This window comes from Pipistrellus kuhlii, unplaced genomic scaffold (genome assembly GCF_014108245.1).
Source record: "Pipistrellus kuhlii isolate mPipKuh1 unplaced genomic scaffold, mPipKuh1.p scaffold_m20_p_37, whole genome shotgun sequence".
NCBI classification, from domain to species: domain Eukaryota; kingdom Metazoa; phylum Chordata; class Mammalia; order Chiroptera; family Vespertilionidae; genus Pipistrellus; species Pipistrellus kuhlii.
In genome coordinates, this window is record NW_023425537.1 from 4,852,099 (window position 1) to 4,871,163 (window position 19,065).

Genomic DNA, 19,065 nt, shown 5'->3' on the forward strand with positions numbered 1-19,065 from the left:
CCCGCAGCCCCAGCCCTGGCCTGACAGCCCTGCCTTCCCCTTCCCCTGCTCACTGCGCTTCAGGTTCCCATGGCAACCTCATCCTCAGCTCCAGGCAGGAGGGCGGGAGAGCAGACAGAGGGAGCCGGGCGGTGGGGGTGGGGAGGAGACAGGCAGCCAGGGTGTCCTCACTGCGAGGACGGAGGACAAGGCTGGGACAAGGCCGGGAGACAGCGAGGCGAGGAGCACAGGAGCCAGGAATCGGTCCGTCTTCCGAGGGGGGACACAGCCCCAGCAGCGCTGCCCCCTCCCCCGCCAGCATGACTGCCCTGGACGGGGCTCCCTGACCTCCTTCCAGAAGCAGTTGCTGGGAACGTTCCCTTTTCCTCCCTCCCGCCCTCAGGTGGAAGCTCTGCCCTCGCTCCCCGCACCTCCCAGGCGAGATGAATGGATGTGTGTGTGCCTTTGTGGGCACCGAGGCAGAGAGGGGCCCCGCCCCCAGAGAGTGACCCCCCGGAACCCCAGCCCGCACCAGACGGGCAGGGAAACCAGGCAGCTGAGCCTCCAAGAGAACCTCCAGGCACACGAAGCGATTTCTGGATGGACAGGGTCCCGAGCACATGCCCTCTGGAAATCTGCCCCAAGGCCACGGATGGGACACGTCAGTGTGACCCATGTGCCCATTTCACAGGGAGAGAAACGGAGGCTGTGTGTCCAGGAGCACGGCCCAGTGCACTCTCCCCTCCACCTTGGCCACCCAGCCGGCTCAGGGCCAGCGGACAGCTCTCTCAGGGGGACCCCGTCCAGCCCCAGCGCTCGGGCCTCTGGGGAGAGACGTGCGTGGCAGGGCCGGTGGAGGACAAAGGAATTCATCTTTCAATGGGGTCTCTCGATCACCACCCGTCAGAAGCCGCCTTCTCCTTTTCTAAAGAGGGTGTCTTGCCAAAACCGGTTTGGCTCAGTGGATAGAGCGTCGGCCTTCAGACTAAAGGGTCCCAGGTTCGATTCCGATCAGGGCATGTACCTTGGTTGCCGGCACATCCCCAGTAGGGAGTGTGCAAGAGGCAGCGGATCGATGATTCTCTCTCATCAATGTGTCTAACTCTCTATCCCTCTCTCTTCCTCTCTGTAAAAAATCACTAAAATATATAATTAAAAATAAAAAAGAGGGTGTCTCTTCTCCTCCATGGATATAAATAAAGCATTAGACAGGCACAAACAAGGAAGCAAATTTTGCCAAGGTGGCCTCCTGGGGAGATAGATGCTTTTAAACCTATCAAAAAAGAGGGTGTCTCGAGTCCGAACAATGACCGGCAGGCAGGGATGCAGGACCAGGGGCCTGCCCCAGAGAGGGGTTATGCCTGAGGGCCTCTGAGCCACCCGAGGGCAGGGAGGATGCTGAGAGGCGCTGTGCTCCGGCGAGGGGCCTCCTGGGGACAGGGACCGCTCGCAGGGCCCAGCCCCACGCCCAGGCCCACCAGGAGCCGCGTTGCAGAGGCGGAGTGGACGCAGCCCAGCGCCCCCTTCTGCACGCACCCTCGCCTCCTCCAGCCTCAGACTCATTCAAAACCACAGCTTTTTGTTCAAAGAGGAACAAAAATACACCAACAAAAAGCAACAAGGAGCCTTTGGTTTCACCAAAAGGAGGGAGGGGGAGAAACACAGGCCCGACATCCTGCCTCTGGAAGGAGCCCTGAGCCCCAGCTGGGAACCCTGCCCAGGGCGGCAGGGAGGGCTCCCCCTAACCCGGTTTCTCACCCGTCCCCCAGGCCTCGGGGCTGACGTGGTGGGGATAGGAAGCAACAAGGAGGCATTGTCTGACCGGAGGGGGGGAAAAACGAGCAGCCAAGAAGATCAAGGCTAGACGAGAAGAAGAACTTACTGGCCCTCGGGGGCAGGAGACACACGGTAGCATCCTGCCCCGATGACAACAAAGAGAAAGGAGTGATTCTGCCAAGTTGGCCAGGGGTTGGAAACACAGGGCCTTGGCTTCCTTATCCATGAAATGGGAGCATGAGGGACCCTGAGCTTCCTGGCGGCCGTCACGTCTCTGAGCGCAAGGATTTGGGGGTGAGAGTGAGGGGCCGGGCTGCCTGGAGGGTTTGCGGATGCCCCTTTGCGAGTGTCTCCCTGTCCCACGCACACACCGCACAAACCCTCCCCATGCCCGGCGCTGACCTGGCTATCGGACCCCATTTTGCTCGGTCGGGGCAGAAACTTCTGGGGAGATGGGGCAGCCCCGTGCCACAGGCCTGGATCTGCCCGCTACCGCCCCTCCCCTCAGCACAGGCCCGCCCCCCCCTGCGGCCTGGCGGCAGGCCCAGGACCACAGCCCCTCGCTCCCCAGAACCAGACGCATCTGCACCCTGCGCAGCCCCTCCCCCACAGCTCAAGGACACGGAAGGATGGCCAGTCCATGAGGAGGGGAGGATCCAGCAGAGCACCCCTCCTTCCCAGCCCATGTCTACTCCCCCTCTGGACACCCCGAAAGCTGGCTCGTTCCTCTCCGCCTGCAACTTCACCCCCACTTCACACACACACACACACACACACACACACAGTCTGCAGCCTCCATGAGTCATGCCCCCGAGGAGGAAGAACAGCAATTTCTCCCCACCCCCACCCTGCCCCTGTCCCTGCCCCTGCCCCTGCCCCTGCCCTCCAGACTCCTAGACTAGGTGCCTGAAAAGAAAGCAGCAGGTTTGCTGTGGGGACAGGCCTGCCACCTTTCAGAAAATGTAGCTTAGAAAACAAATCATCGAGGGTATAACGATCCCTCTGACCAAAATGGAGCAGACTCACCCCCCCCACCTCGACATGCCAGGAAAGGACTCGGTGAATGGGCCTTCCCACCGCGGGCCCCTGTGCCAAAGCAGGCCTCACAGCACAGCAGCCGGGGCGGCCTGGGGAGCGTGAACACAAACACGTCCTCTCGGGCCGACCTCCCTGGCTCTTCTCCCCAGCCCACGCCCGGCAGCGTGTGTGTCTGGACACACACCAGGCACGTGTGTGAGTGCGTGTCCACGGGGGTGCGCCCCTGCCCGGCAGCCCCGAAGTGAGCTCTGGCCTGTCCGCCCCCCCCACCTCTCTCTAAAGCCTGTCCGCCCCCCCACCTCTCTCTAAAGCCTGTCCGCCCCCCCACCTCTCTCTAAAGCCTGTCCGGCCCCCCACCTCTCTCTAAAGCCTGTCCGCTCCCCCCACCTCTCTCTAAAGCCTGCCCGCCCCCCCCACCTCTCTCTAAAGCCTGTCCGCTCCCCCACACCTCTCTCTAAAGCACAGAGAGGAACAGCAGAGGCCTCTGCTGCCTGCGGTCCCTCTCCAGAACTTAAATTAGTCTTGAGGTGCCTCTGGGAAAAGACAGACAGGCTGCTCCTCTCCTGACCCTCCCCCTGAACGCGGAGGCCTCAAGCTCACTCACTGGGTGGGCCCGGCGCCCTGGCAGAGGGCCAGGAGAGACCCCGCCTCTCGGGCTCTGAGCGGGCGGCGCTGCCCAGGAGGAAGCCAGGCCTGGCCCACGGAGCAAAGGGCAGCGCTCTGCACCCCGGACAGCCCAGGATCCGGAGCCGGGTGCCCCTGGAGCATGGGGCCAGAGGCAGGAAGAAAACAGGAAGGAAGGAGGGTGAGCACCCAGCACGGGGCTGGCACGGAGCAGGCGCTCAGCAGCCTTCGGGGTCTGGTCCCGGGGAAGGTAGGAAGCTGGAGCCCTGGGGAAACCGAGGCTGGGGCAGGTCTCCAGGCAGCTCTGGCAGGCCAGGCCCGCATCTGGCTTGTCCTGGAATTTCCCTGTCTGGATCGCTGGCACAGACCGCTGCTCGGCAGGAGCTGGCTGAGGCGTGTGAATGCCTCGGGCAAGCTGCTACTACACGCCGGAGCGAAACACAGCCGGACCACAGAGCCCCCACGTCTTCTCCTTCCCAGGGGACACCCCGCGGGGCCAAAGGTCAGCGGGGCCGGCTGTAAAGGCTGGGGCAACGGAGAGGGCAAACCCCCGCCCCCCCCTGCCCCTGCTCTGGCTGGAGGCCGAGACAGACCTGCCCAGGCAGCTGGAAGCGGGATCCAAGCCAGGAGGGGCGCTCCGTCTCCCACCTCCCCTGGGCCTCCCCACCCTCCACCGATGCAAGGAGCCCCTCACCCCCTTACTGCGGCCTCCCCAGAAGAGGGAGAGCAGTGAGCTGGGCGGGACTGTGGCACAGAGAAAACAAGGGCACGCCTCTGACTTCTTTCTCCAACTCCCAGCGCTCCCTGAATTCTAGGCTACCGCAGCCCGAGGGCAGAGCAGCCGGGACTGGGGGCTCGGCCAGACGGCTGCCTGGAGAGGCGGCGGTCCGAAGCTGCCCCCCGAGGAGCCTCCGTGCCCAGAAGCCAGCCGGGAGTGGTCCAGCCACGGAGGGGTTAACACTGCCCCAGCCTCCGGCTTTGCTGAACCCCACCCCACTCCCCAACAGAGGGAGGAAGTGGCAGAGAATCAGGGCTTGTGTGAGTCCTTAAGAATTCGAGGAATGTCCCATTTCCCTGGGGGGGACTGGGGTGGAGGCTGGGGGGAGAGGGCCAGATAAGTTAACAGAAGAGGAGGCGCACGGAGGGGAGAGAGGGGGACCCAGGCGACCACCGCCGTGGTGCCCCGGACCTTCCCCTTCCCCGGGGAGCCCCCGAGCCCTCCCAGAAGGGAGGACACACATGTATCCTGAGTGTGAGATTTTATCAGAAATCTGTTTTCCCAGCACCTGCACAGGTTAGCAGGCAGCAGCGGGCGGCCATGCTTACCTAATGAGAGGGGGTACGAGCAGGGCACTGGGGGTGCCAAAAGGGGAGAGAGGCAGCCTTCCAAAGGGGGCTTAAGACCCCAAGGCCACTGAGACAAGTCCCAGGGTCCCCCTCTGGGGTGAACTTCCGCTGCAAAGAGCCTCTGACTGGGAACTTAAAGAAAAACTGGACTCGAGTCAGTTCTGCTGAACCGACCTGACCTTCTAAAACCCTACCTGGCGGGGCGGCTGTGAGGGGCTGCCTGCGCCCCAGACCCCGCCGAGTTTGCACTTGTCACGCACACAAGGTCGCCCCGAAGACCGAGGTGTTGCATTCTCTGCAGCAGCGTGGGGTGAGGGGCCCTACCTACGCCCCCCTCTCCGCAGCAGGCCAGGCTGCAGGGCCCAGTGCAGAGGGAACAGTCCGAGCCCACACCGTCCGAGAAGACGGGGGTCTCTGCCCGGAGCCAGGCCCCCCCTTCCTGCTGCCTCACCAGGGAGGGCTCTGCCAGGATCCCCCAAAGAATCAGTGCCCGGGCTCTGGCAGGGGGCAGACAGAGAGATGGAGACAGTCAGCGGCCATTCTGAGGAGAGCGAGGAGGAAAGGAGACGCAGAGAACACAACCGGGCAGACACCAGGGCCGCTCGCTTTTCCCCCTGGGCCCCACCCTCCGGCCGGTCAGCGGGAGGAACGTACGTATTTCACTGGGCGAACTAGCCTCTCTCTAGACACGTCATCCCTTCCCTTCCCCGGGCCTCAGTCTCCTCCTCTGTGAAATGGGAAGGAGAGCCCTTACTTCATCCGGCCGCGGGGAAGCTGACCTGGGACGGACGCTAACCAGGCAGAGCCGGACGTGCTCGTGGCGAAGGCGAAGTCCCCTCGTGGAGATTAGCACGGAGGGAAGAATGAGGAAGGGATCCACCCGGGACCCGCCCGGCCCCGCCCCTGCCCCGGGCGGCACTCACGCATTGCAGTAGGGCTTCTTCTCGTAGCCCTTGTAGTTCTTCATGTTGAGTGTCATCTTGCAGGTCTCGCAGTGGAAGCATGCTTTGTGCCAGAACTGGGGACAGAGGCAGAGGGCGGACACCCGTCAGACACAGGCCCTGAGGGAGGGGCGCAGGCCCAGGAGGGAGCACTCGGCTCCACCAGGCGAGCTGGGGGCATCGCAGGTCCCAGCTCCCCCTTTTCACCCTCCCCCCCAATCAGTCACTGGCGATGTAAGGATGGGAGGAGGGCAGACGTGGAGGGTGAGTGGGGAAAGGGCCGTGACAGTGGTGCTAAGCTGTCCCCAGAGGTCAGCTCCACCTCCCTACCGTGCCTGCTGCCCCCAAGCTGGAGTAGCCCCATTGCTCCTGCAAAGCTGGACCAGGGTTGCTAAGAGACGGCTGCTGAACAGGAGGGGCAGCTCCTCAGCACTGACGAGGCCTGGAGAAGAGGAGGAGGGGGGCCTGGCCCTGAACCTCCCACTTCCTGTGGGACCCCCAACCAGAGGGTAGGAGTGGGTGCCCAAGCTCTATCCACACTCCTGCACCCTCTCTCCCGCCCTCACCCTCTCTCCCGCCCTCACCCGGGAGAGCACTCAGCATCTCTCTCTCAGGCCCTGCAGGGCTCTGCTTAAAAGCCTTGGAAGGGGATCCCCCACAGTGGACACCGGAGCGCCCCCCTGACTGGCTGTGTGACCTTGTCAGGGACCACATCGCTTCCTCCGGGGATGGTCTGGGATTCGATGAGAAATCACCTGCACAGCCCGCGGCCGGCACCTGGCACCTCTGAGCACCAGAGTGTTAGATGCTGGGCACAGCAGCTCTGAACCTCAACCAGGGGCTCCCAGGGGAGCTGCCCGGGAGCTTCTGTGTGTGGGCACAGGTGGGGCGTCGCTGTGCCCGGCCACGGCCACAACGCGGGGGACAGTGCATGACAGGTGAGACTCCAGCAACGCCGAGAGGCCCAGACCATGACCCACTTTCACACGCAGGCCGATCCGGGAAGGCCAGTGGAGGGGAGAGGAGGCAACAGGAGGGACCTCCTCAGCAATGGTGACACTGGCCAAACCATGCACCTTGGGTTTGCATGGCCCTGGGATCTGCACTGACCGGGAGCCCAGCTTCCAGGACCCCGGAGCCCAGGCTGCCTGGGTGACCCAGCCTGGTTCTGCCCCATTTCCCAGAAGTCACAGGAGACACTCCCAAGCCCTCAGGGAAGGCCAGAGGCCAGGGGAGGGCGGGGGGAGCTGTGTGAAGGTGACCGGCACAGGGCCGTCAGCCAAGGAATTTCCCCCAAGGCACTGCCTTTCAAAAGGTGTGTTCCTGCCGCTCAGTTCCCCTGGGACACCTTGGAGGAGGGGACAGGAAGAAGCTGGGAGGTTGGGATTCCAGGGCCCCTTCCATGGCCCTCGTCCACCATAGGGTGCTTCCCCGTCCGGGGACAGAAGGAATCCCCGGTGGCACAACAGCACATGGAGTGACAGGAGAGCCACTGTGTGGGGAAGGCCAGCCGGAGGTCTGGGAGCAGAGGGGAGGGGTGGCTGATCCAAGCTCAGCCCCCACCCCCGCCGAGGCCCAGCCCACAGCCCAGCCCCCACTCCAGGTGCAACGCCCCAACACACACAGCCCCCCAGAAAAACTAAGAGAAGGTAGTCCTTGCCCTGGCTGGTTTGGCTCAGTGGAAAGAGCGTCAGCCTGTGGACTGAAGGGTCCCAGGTTCGATTCCTGGTCAAGGGCACATGCTTGGATTGTGGGCTCGATCCCCAGTAGGGGGCATGCAGGAGGCAGCCAATTGCTGATTCCCTCTCATCACTGATGTTTCTATCCCTCTCTCCCTTCCTATCTGAAATCAATAAAAATGTATGTTTTAAAAAAGTAAATAAATAAAAAATGAAAGAGGGTAGTCCCTGCCCAGTCAGTGCCCACAGTGGCAGCCCCTCTCCCTCCCCCCATACCTGGGAGGCACTGGCAGGGCGCCCGGGTCTGTCACCACCCAGCCTGCTGGCCTCCGCCTGCTCAGCTGCCCAGGCCCCTACCTCCCCCTACCGCCTCAGGGGCCTGTCAGGAAAAATATTCTCTGGAATCCAGACCATGACCCACTTTCACACATACACACACACACACACACACACACACACACACCTATAGGAATACACACTGTCCTAGACCTGGGGACCTCCAAAGCAGCCTCCTGATGGATTTGGGGGAGAGAAAGGGAAGGAGACAGAAACCCCTTTTCCCGCCCCAGCAGATGGCTAGGATCTCACCCAGGGGTCAAGCCCCTTGGAAAGGGGCAGGGTATACTGACTGGGCTGAGGGTTCCTTCCACAAGACCCCTCCCGGCTGCCATTTGAAGGGGGGACCCCCGATATGAAGGGATGGTACCCATTTCCATCCGTAGCTCTTCCCCACCTCACCCCCAGACACCCCTTGCTTCCAGCTAGATAGGTACACTAGGGTCTGTTCCCTAACGGGGGCTCGAGAGCAGAATAATAAAAGCACAGGTGGTCCGAGTGGCTCCAGGGGCATGGTAAAGTCTGCAGCTGTAAAGTGGAACTAAAACCAGGGTCCCACAGCGGTGTGGGGAGGAGTGAGGAGATGACTCACGCCCCGAGCTAGAGCTAGCTGCACTCCGAGCCACCGCTCAGGTCACTTCCCTCCTGGGGGAAGGGCTCCCAGGCTCCGAACAACCAGCAGCGCCTGCCCCCGTGTCCTCCTCACAGGGGGCACGTGGAGGGCAGGGAGGACGGACTATGGCCAGTCACTCAGCAGCCCCGGGGCCCAGCCTGGACCGGGACACCCCCTCCCTGTCTGTCAGGTCGGGTGACCAGCTCAGTCAGGGACATAAGTCAATTAAACCCCCACAGCCCTGGCCGGTTTGGCTCAGGGGATAGAGTGTCGGCCTGTGGACTAAAGGGTCCCAGGTTCGATTCTGGCCAAGGCACTTGCCCGGGTTGTGGGCTCGATTCCCCCCCTCGCCCCCCGTGGGGAATGTACCGGAGGCAAACAATTGATCAATTGATGATTCTCTCTCATCATTGATGTTTCTGTCTCTCCGTCTCTCTATTTCCCTTCCTTTTTGAAATCAATAAAAAATACAAAAATTAAGAAAATAATAAAACCCCACAAGGACCCTCTCGGTCTGCCTTTCTCCTGTCCCCCTTTCTTAAAGGCCCCAGGAAGGAGATGTCAGTGACTCTGGGATTCAGGATCTGGAGCAAAGTACAACCTCTGGGCAGGCAACCCTAATCCTCCCCACTGCCCTCAAGTCCCTGTTTCCCTTTCACACAAAAATCAGGCCTGTTCGAAGCTCCCCAGCCCTTCCCCCAAGGCTCAGCCTGCCCGCCAGCCTTCCGGGCCCGCAGCTCCAAAGCTGAAGCCCCGGGCACAGAAACCCACTCCGCAGAGAGACACGGAGGCCGTGAGCAGAAGGAAGCCGCCCGCTCTTGGGCGAGGCTGGGACAGCGCCTGTCTCCCTGTAATCGGGGTGGAGGTGGGGCAGGCGCGCTCCCGGCTCCCGGCTCCCGGCTCTCGGCTCGGGCACGCGGCCAGCTTCAGGTCACTGCCTGCAGCCTGGCATCTTGCCCTCTGCACCCAGGCTACCTGACTCAGGGTTCAAAGATAAGTAAGACCTTCCTCTCCTTTCCTGTGCCCCAGTGGCTTTTCCCTTTTCTAGGGGTAACTCCAGCTCCACCCTGGCTGGGTCACCAACCTGGTTCAGTTGGTCACCTGGGCACGGGTTTAAAGTCATCTCCACAAATTCCCAGGGGAGATGATTATTCCTAGTATCCCAGCTCCTGGAAAGGCCCAGGCCCAGAACATTCCTCAGGCCAGGGTCTGGACACTAATGAGATAGTGTAAATAAAAGTACTTAAAGATATATATATATTTGTTAAATAAATATATATTTTTTTACTTCAGAGAGGAAGGGAGAGGGGGAGAGAGAGAGAAACATCGATGATGAGAGAGAATCATTGATTGACTGCCTCCTGCATGCCCCACACTGGGTGTTGAGCCCACAGCCCGGGTATATGCCCTGCCGGGCAATCAAACCATGACCTCCTGGTTCGTAGGTCGACACTCACCCACTGAGCTACGCTAGCTGGGCATTAAAGTACTGTTTTGCCAACGTAACAGGCAAAAGAGCGGAGCACAAAGAACTTCAATGAGCCACACACAGTCTGAGCCTCCGTTTATGGGGTTCATCGTTTTTGGGAGCAGCCACATCTGTTGTGGGAAGCTGCTGCGAAGACCGAGCCTGGCACCTCGCAATCAGTAGCAGCTACTGTGAATGGATGGCCACTCCGCTTTAGCTGGTAAAATGGGGCACCGTCCCACAAGGACTTATCTTTTTAGTGTGTCCAGCCCAGTCTCCTTCCATCTTTTTTTAAAAATATATTTTATTGATTTTTGCAGAGAGGAAGGGAGAGTTAGAAACATCAATCAGCTGCCCCCTGCACACCCCCTACTGGGAATGTGACCGTAACCCAGGTACATGCCCTGGACAGGAATCGAACCTGGGACCCTTCAGTCCACAGGTCAATGCTCTATCCACTGAGCCAAACAGGTGAGGGCCCAGTCTCCTCCTATCTTGCTGGCCCCTATGGAAGTGAGAGGGCAGAGTAGGGGGCAATGTAGACAACCAGAGGCAAAGAGCCCTCCACTGGGGGAATCCAGGGAAACTGGCACACACACACACACACACACACACACACACAGTCCTCTGCACGTCCACAATGACTGTCTCACCTGCTTTCAGGAGCCCAGAAAGCCAGCCCAGGGGCAGGGGCAGGGCAAGATTCTTCCCCACACAGGCTCCCAGATGCAAAGGCTTCCCAACAGGATCCGGGATACAAACCCACAAATCTCTCAAAAGGAGGAGGATGTTTGGAGACACAGCTCCTCTCTCCCTTCCCAAAGGCCTTGCAAGGGCAACCCTTCCGAGTGCCTGGCACAAGGCAGGTGCTCAATAAATATTTGCCCAGTGAGCGACCCAGTGAGGTCACCCTGTTTCCCCCGACTTTAATCCCAGAAGTCCTCTGGGGAAGGAAGCTCACACACCGTCATCAGCAACGTGTATTTACCCAGCGTGCGGAACTCCCGGGGTGCTGCGAGCTGGGGGCCGGGGGCCATCAGGGGTAACATGGCCTCCACTCCCCTAAGCCTTGGGGAGATAAGGCTCCGGAGGAACAAAGGTTAACACCAAGGGAATATCTTGTGCTTTGGGTCAGACTGTGCGGTAGGGAAATTAAAGGGAGCGGGGTGGGTCTAATTTGACTCTGTCCTGTTGTAAACTGGAAGCCTGGGGAAGCTGGTTAGCAACCTGGCCCCTGGGACTAAAGGTTCTGCCGGTTTCAGCCCTTGGGGTACCCGTGCCCCAGTAGGAAGTGCCAATCCTTACTGCCTGGAGAGATTGGACGGATGGACGAGGTCTGATCCCTGGATACTCCAGGCCCCCAGCTGGGTGCAGGGACCACCTCCTCCAGGGAAAGCTCTCAAAGAGGGGGGATGCCCGGCAGGTACGGCTCAGCGGTGAGTGTCAGCCCAGGAACCTGGAGATCTCTGTGTTCGATTGGAGGACAGGGCACAGCCCAGGCTGCAGGTTCGATCCCCAGGAGAGATATGCAGGAGGCAGCGATGGATGTTTCTCTCTCATCGATGTTTTCCTACCTCTCTATTCTCCCCGCCTCTCTCTAAAAATCAATAAAAATGTATTTAAATCCCCACTTCCCAAGGCAACCCCCACCTGACTGTCGGCTTCAGCTGGGACGGGAGAACAGCTACCGGGGAGGGTACCTTGCCGGACTCCTGCCCCCCCTCCCCTCTGACACCCAGCACACACGTTCTGTTGCAGAGGAGCAGGTGTGGGGCTAGAGGGAGTATCCCAGGAAGGCGGGGAATCCACAGCCTGTACCATTTCCCGGCGCTTTAGGGCCCCGCCCCTCCCCCAAGGAAATGACGTCATCACACCCATCGGACAGATCCGGAACACTGAGGCCTGGAGCCACTCATAAAGCGGGTGGGAGAAAACCTGGAATGAGGATGGGTGAGCCCTCTCTCCATCTACCTGGCTTCTGCCTTATATGGGAAAAGCGCCCACAACCTCTCGCCAGTTCATGACTGTGGGGAAGGGGAGCCCAGGGAACTCCAGTTACAGAGGCCAAATGCCCACCACCAGGGGAGGGCAAAGAGGCCTGTGTGCAAGGACAAATGGTTCCCCAGCCAGTGCCTCCAAGCTCACGTCCTACCCTCCGGAGGCTGGCCCAGTCCTGGGGAAGGTCAGGGCCCACATCCTTTGTGTCCACAGTGGGGCCCTCCTCCCCTCCTGTCTGGCCAAGCCCCAGAGGGGCAGTGAGACAGCAGCAGCCCCCTCGGCCCCTTCCTCCAGGAGCAAGTTCAAAAGTATTTCAGAACCTGGAACCCGACGTCCTTTCACCCTGACTCAGAGGCCAAAGGTCACCGAGGAGGCTCCAACCCCAAGGGGGAGAGTTAAGTATCCAATGAACTGTCCTTTCCCAAGCAAACATGGCGTCAGGTGAGCAATGAACTTGACCCTGGGGCTCTGCACCCCTCTTCCATCCCAGGCCCCCATTCCTGCCATTTCAGGAAGGAAAAAAAAGAGGGGGGGGGGGTATTTGAACTTGGAGCCAGCTTTGGGAAGTGGCCCGATGAGGAAGGGGACAAAAATCACAAAGCCCCTCCTCCAGACCGAAGGGAGGGGGCGTGCAGAGGAGACACATTTTGCCTCAGGATCTAAGGAAGCTAAAAAAGAGGACCAGGTCCTTCTTCCCCAAGTTGCTGGAAACACCCAGTTCTGCTCTCCACCCCCACCCCCTCCGAAAGCATAATGGCAACCAGATGAACAAGTCCAGCATGGGGGGGAGGGGGGGCCGGACACGAAATCCTAAGGGCCTCAGGGGACAGTGAATTTCCAGAAGGCCACCCTTCCCTCCCCCCAAACGCCTCCCCCCTTTCCTAGCCTTCTCCCGAATCCAGCCAACCCCACCCTCCACTGGGTAAACCTGCTTTGAAAAGTTAGCTCTTTGTTCTGCAAGCCGGGGCTCGGGCTCGGAGCACAATTTCAGGCGATCTCCGCGGAGCACCCGCCCGCCACCCACCCCGACCGGCCCCGGCCCCGCCCCGCGCGGCCCGAGCCGCCCCGCACCCCGAGGTGGCCTCCAGTTTGGGGTGGGGGCTGGGGCGCTGCCCTGAACCCCGCGGTCTAGCAGCCGCTGCACCGCCCAGGGGACCCCAGATCGCCCGAAACAGGGGGTCTCGCCGTGGGACTCAGGTCCTTCCCCATCCGCAGCCCAGGTCACCAGATGCAACCCTCGCCCGCCGGAGCCCCCCCAAACCCAGTCCCCGGGCCAGGAAGCCCAGCCACCCGCGGCCTCCGCGGACGGTTCCGCGGGGCCCCCCCAACCCCTGCCCCGCCCCCCGCCCGCCGCCCCCTCCCCCCGAGCCCCGCGCTTCCGCCTACTTGGCGTTCCGGGCGGCGGGGAGAGGGAGCGGCCGGCTCTCTCACTCTCTCTCCGGGGCTTAGGGGGCGGGGCTGCACCCCTAACCTTCCCCCAGCACCCCCTCCCCGTGGCCTGGCTCCCCCACCCCTCTTCCTCCGCCCAGCCCCGGGGCACGGAGCCGGCCGCTCCATACCCGCTGCCCGCCACGCGTGGACCCCTGGCCTCGCCTCGGGCCCCCCGGTTCGCAGACCTGGGGTCTGTGCCCCCAGCACCCCCTGACACCGCCCTCCTCCTCCTCCTCCCTCTCCCCCCGGGATCGGGGGGCCAGGCGGCGTGGCCCCGGCCCCTCTCGCGGCCCCCGATCTGGAGCTCTCGGGGCGGCAGTGGCCAGGGCGCGCCCCCCGGCCGCGGGCTCACCTTGTCCAGGCAGTTCACCTTCTCCGTGGGGTACACGATCTTGCCGCACCGGGCGCAGTTGGGGTTCATGGCTCCGGGAGAGGCTGGGCGGGGACGCCCGGGCTCGCGCGCTCTCTCCCCGGAGCGGGCAGGCGGGAGGCGCCGCGGAGGCAGCGGCGCGGGCGGCGGCGGCGGCGGCGGCGGCGGGAGCGGGGAACTGGCTCGCCTCCGCCCTCCGCCCCTATAAACACGGCGGGGCGGGCGGGAGGAGGGGCGCGGAGGGCGGGGGCGCGCGCCGGGCGCGCTCCCGGGAGCGGGGTGCTGGCGGAGGCGGGTTCCGGGCGGGGTGTGGGCGCGGGGAGCGGGCCTAGGTGAGTCCCCGGGGCTCCCGGCGCCCGGTGCTCCCGATGGGGGCGCCCCGGGGAGCGCCGGCTGTGCCCGCAGCCCTGCCCGGAGCCGGGGTGGCGGAGCGCGGGCTGCGGGAGGCCGTCGAGGGCGGGGTTGGCACACCCCTGAGCGCCCGAACTGATTCACCGCATTCGGGGACTTTCCTTTGTGCCCGTCGCTACCTGGGATGAACCCATGGACGGGATGGGAACCCCGTGCCCCACGCCTGCATTGGCCTCCCTTCCCGCCGCATGTCTTTCTTTGCGGGGCGGAATCTGTGCCTCCAGCCCGGGCTAGTTCTCCCCTCTCCGCGCAGCTTGGCCGGAGTGCCCCGGGTCCGGGCACCGTCCGCTTTCGGCCTGGCCCCCTTTCCTCCTCCATTCCTTTCTTCTGGCCTCCGACCCTCGGTGCATCCAAAGACCCATCTCCGGGAGCCAGAGCGGCGCGGGGGTATAGCTCAGTGGTAGAGCATTTGACTGCAGATCAAGAGGTCCCTGGTTCAAATCCGGGTGCCCCCTTGGTGGTTTTTCTTCCCTGCAACGAATAAGGCCCCATCTTTCTTGACTCTTTATTTTAAGATTGACTCCTGGATTAAAGGAAAACAGAAACGATTTTTCAGAAATGCATTTCTCATGTCCAATCTTAGCGGGACGCTTTCGGTTTTGCTTTGTGCCCAGCAGGAGGAGGAGGGGTGGATCTGTGCCCAAATCAGGCTCGATTGTTGGCGCCAGAGGCCAGAGGTATCGGGATTTCCGCGGCCACGGGATCCGGGAACAAAATGACTGCCCCCACCCCCGCCCCCCACCCCGCCGCCGTTGGTGTTCCGTTTCGGATGGGGTGTGGGTGGGTCAAGGGGAACAAAGCCACAGCCTTTCTCCAAACTTCAACTTTTTTTTTATTACCGGTGCTCAGAACACAGGTAGAGAAGAGAGTCAACGCACTTTTGAGAAGGTTAAAATGCCCCAGGCACATCCAGAGCTCATTTTAATTTACAAAAATAAAGTTACCTCCGAATACAAACTGACGTAAACTAGTGTGCATCAGAATTACCTGGAGGGCTTGTGAAGACACCCCCAGGTCCTCATCCCGCAGGCCCGGAGTGGGCTCCCCAGGGAATCTGCATTTCTGACAAGTTCCCAGAAGATGCAGATGCTTCTGGTCAGGGGACCACACTTTGAGAACCACTAAACGGGTAATACAGGGCTATCGAGTTCCATGGCCTAAAGGCAGGGACAGATACTTGTCGGTTGTGTTACTGACAGTATCATTGCTAAGCCAGAGGAAAACAGTACATGTGAAAGGAGTAAGGACAGCCCGTTCGACAAGGTTTTGCCCCAAAAAAGGAAAAATAAAGGAGAAAGGAAGAGGCATGCTACTGTGGTCAAAGGGCACCTGCGATATTTTAAACCCGGAATTTGGTTGTGTCATCCCTTCAGGCCCCTGGGGAATACTCCAGTGCATTTTTCCCCAGGGCTCCCATTGCTGTTCCATGTGTGTGAGGCTGGACATGGGCAAAGCTGTCCTCCTGGGGCAAAACTTAGACCCTCCTGGACACTAGGCCTCAAACTTACCCCAGGCCTAAGGCTTTTCTTGGTGCGAATATGAAGGAGAAAGCTGTCCACTTTTTACCTTTTATCTGTGTATGTCTTCTCTCCTCTTCCCTCCCTCCCCTCCCCCCAGAGGGCAAGGGAGAAGGAGAGAGAGATAGACACATCAGGGATGAGAGACTCATCGGTCAGCTGCCTCGGCACGCTCCACACTGGGGATTGAGCCCAAAACCCAAGCGTATTCTCTGACTGGGGATGGAACCAAGACCTCCTGGTTCATAGGTCGATGCTCAACCACTGAGCCCTGCCAGCTCCGGCTGTCTGCGTATGTCCTGTTAAACTTTGCAGTTAATAAGCTACTGAACTTTGGATTCATTCTCCTAGTCTTCCTGTCAGAGAATAAAGTAGGCAAAATAATACTGCCCTGCCCACCTCCAGGACCAATAGATGTTGAACAGCCTCAAAGGAGGGAAGTGTCGGCTGCTTTTTTCCACCTATTGAGAGTAAGGCTTCTCCCTACTGAGTGAGGGGACTGCTTTGAAGCACCATTGTATTCACCTTGTAATGGGGTTACACCTGAGGGAGGGGAGGAAAATGTCAAGGATATATGAGGGGGCACCCGGATTTGAACCGGGGACCTCTTGATCTGCAGTCAAATGCTCTACCACTGAGCTATACCCCCTGGACATACTTTGTTTGTTCTCCTTATCCACTTGTGGTGACTCAATACAATTAGGTCCTGCCCACACCAGAGTGCTGGCAAGCTTTCTGTTCTAAAGCCCCGCCTTATTTTGTTGGTAAGTGTTTGATAAATTCTTTTTATGCCAATCCTAATTTTTTGTACTGAAATTGTTTACTTGTTCAAAATTAGGTACTTCTTGCTAAATTATATTGAATTCACTTATGATGGGGAACAAAATTGAAAGACCACCTGAAAACATAGCCCTTTGAAAACATGAAGTTGGGTACCAAACCGCCTTTTCTAGGTACAGAACATGCTTTCAAATGAAAGTCACAAAGGTTCTGAGTCTTCACTGACAGAAATAAATGTACAAGTACATCAGTGATGAGAATCATTGAACGTCTGCATTCTGCACGCCCCCTACTGGAGATCAAGCCCCAGTACGAGTACATGTCCTTGACCAGAATGGAAACTGGGACCCTTCTATCTGCAGGCTGGCACTCTATCCACTGAGCCAAACCAGCTAGGGCTAAAACCAATTTTTAAAAGTTACCAGTGCATTAGGAAGGGGTGAGGGGTGCTATCTCAGGTTGGACAATCATGGGAGGCCTGAATGAGGGCATATTCCAGGCAAAGAAAATGGCTACTACAAGGGCCTTAAGCCTAGAGGGGCTGGAGGAAGGCGATTCAAGAGAGCTGGAGAGGGCCTTGTATGATTAGAAAAGGAATCAAGCATTTCTTTTCCATTATTTTTTAAAAATATTGCCGAAACCGGTATGGCTCAGTGGTAGAGAGTCGGTCTGCGGACTGAAGGGTCCCGGGTTCAATTCCGGTCAAGGGCATGTACCTTGGTTGCGGGCATGCGGGCACATCCCTGGTGGGGGGTGTGCAGGAGGCGGCTGATCAATGTTTCTCTCTCACCGACGTATCTGGCTCTCTATCTCTCTCCCTTCCTCTCTGTAAAAAATCAATAAAATATATTTTAAAAAATATTTTAAAAATGATTTTTAGAGAGAGAAAAAGGTAGAGAAAGAAGCATCCATGTGAGAGCAAAACAGGGGTCCGCTGCCTTACCAGGGATGCAGCCCAAAACCTGGGCATGTGCCCTGACCGGGAATCAAGCAGTGATCCTACTGCTTCATAGGCAGGATCCTCAACCACTGAGCCATGCCAGCTCGGCGCCAGTTGGCTTCTCTTTGGTAACTTAAACCTGGCAGGTGGGAGTCCCTGCACCTTGGGAAGTCAGGGCCCCCAAGACTGGTTCTTACCCATTGACCACACTACCTCTGACTAGTTCTGACTTTCTCTCTCTCACTCTCTCTCTCTCTCTTTTTCTAATATATATTTTATTGATTTATTTTTTAATAGAGAGGAAGAGAGAGAAATAGAGAGTTAGAAACATCAATGAGAGAGAATCATCAATCCGCTGCTTCTTGCACACCCCCTACTGCCTCTTGCACACCCCCTACTGGGGATGTGCCCGCAACCAAGGTACATGCCCTTGACTGGGATCGAACCTGGGATCTTTCAGTCTGCAGGCCCACGCTCTATCCACTGAGCCAAACCGGTTTCGGTTGGTTCTGACTTTCTCTAGAAAGGAAGAGTCAAGCTTTGTGGCAAAGAGCGTGAGAAGGAGAGAGAAGGTGTGGAAGAGCTGAGACAGGAGGAAGTCTGTGAATTGGGCACTTTGGAGAGGAGGAACGTGAACCTAATCAGCCGTTTGAGTACTAGATGGAAAGCCTGGAGGGACACAAACTTGTAAGCTTTCTTCCGAGGCCCTTCAGCTGCTTTGGGGGCAGGCGTGGTGTAGTCAGAGGGCTGAGTGCAACTAGGACTGTGGTTTGGCCGGCGAGCACAACCCATGGCTTCCTGGTTTAGAGAATGAGGCACTGTGCCAACTTCTGTAGGGAATACAAAAAAGGACGCAACGTGATCCTGCCCTCAAGGACTTACAGTCTAGTCCTAGCTGGTCTGGCTCAGTGGATGGAGCGTTGGCCTGTGGACTGAAGGGTCCCAGGTTCAATTCTGGTCAACGTGCTGGGGTTGCAGGCTCAATCCCCAGTAGCAGGCATGCAGGAAGCAGCCAATCAAGGATTCTCATCATTGATGTTTCTATCTTTCTCTCTCCCTCTCCCTTCCTCTCTGAAATAAAAATACATTTAAAAAAATAAATTTACAGTATATTTGGAGAAACAATACATATACAAGAAGAGAAAGATAACTGAGAGAGCAGCAGTACTTGGAGACAGGTAGTTGATAATGAGAAAAATGAAGTATAGACTTCCTTTAAAATGGGTATCAGTGGTGAGAAAGAAGGGGGAGTTTTTTGAGGAAGGATTTATTTTTATTTTTATTTTTTTTTATTTAGGGGAAGCCTGTTGAAAGTTGAAGGAGCCAAGGAAGCCGAGGAAGTGGCTGGAGAGAATAGAAACAATAGGGGCCCCTCTGGCCCAGGAGCAGAGAGGGTCTTGAGAAAGACAAGGGAAGCACTTCTGTTTGGAAGCAGCAAGACTGGGCTGCAAGGCAGGTTGCAGGCAGGCAGGATGGAAATTAATTTTCAAGAACTCCAGATGCCAGAGGCAGAGAAGGTTGTCGCTAATGTAGGAGAGGAATCCCATCACACACCCCGCCAGCGCCTTCAAGCACAGGTCAAAGCGGACCTCGCTCTTTTCTCCTAGCACTTGAGTCCTGATTGCCTCTAATCTTTTCTTAGTTTATATATATATATATATATATATATATATATATATATATATATATATATAAATTATTGATTTTTTACAGAGAGGAAGAGAGAGGGATAGAGAGTTAGAAACATCGATGAGAGAGAATCATCAATCAGCTGCCTCTTGCACCACCCCCCACTGGGGATGTGCCCGCAACCAAGG

At 58.7% G+C, this 19,065-nt stretch overlaps 1 protein-coding gene and 2 non-coding genes across 4 annotated transcripts in view; 1 reads left to right on the forward strand and 2 right to left on the reverse strand.

The window, feature by feature from the left end:
- LASP1 (LIM and SH3 protein 1) overlaps nt 1–13,782 on the reverse strand; it is a 35,080-nt gene extending 21,298 nt beyond the window's left edge. The window contains exons 1-2 of one of the 2 annotated variants that reach the window (XM_036407943.2): nt 13,583–13,782; nt 5,688–5,782 (exon numbers count right to left, since the gene is read on the reverse strand). In XM_036407943.2, the coding sequence (XP_036263836.1) occupies nt 5,688–5,782; nt 13,583–13,651 (164 nt within the window). In that variant the 5' untranslated portion in view covers nt 13,652–13,782. Of the gene's footprint in view, nt 1–5,687; nt 5,783–13,582 lie in introns of those variants that run through there. The other variant, XM_036407944.2, reaches the window with a different exon arrangement.
- A 612-nt stretch (nt 13,783–14,394) lies between these two features.
- TRNAC-GCA lies at nt 14,395–14,466 on the forward strand. Its single transcript has one exon. It is a non-coding gene; the product is annotated as a tRNA-Cys (tRNA).
- A 1,639-nt stretch (nt 14,467–16,105) lies between these two features.
- Nucleotides 16,106–16,177, reverse strand: TRNAC-GCA. Its single transcript has one exon. It is a non-coding gene; the product is annotated as a tRNA-Cys (tRNA).
- Between the last annotated feature and the right edge of the window lie 2,888 nt (nt 16,178–19,065).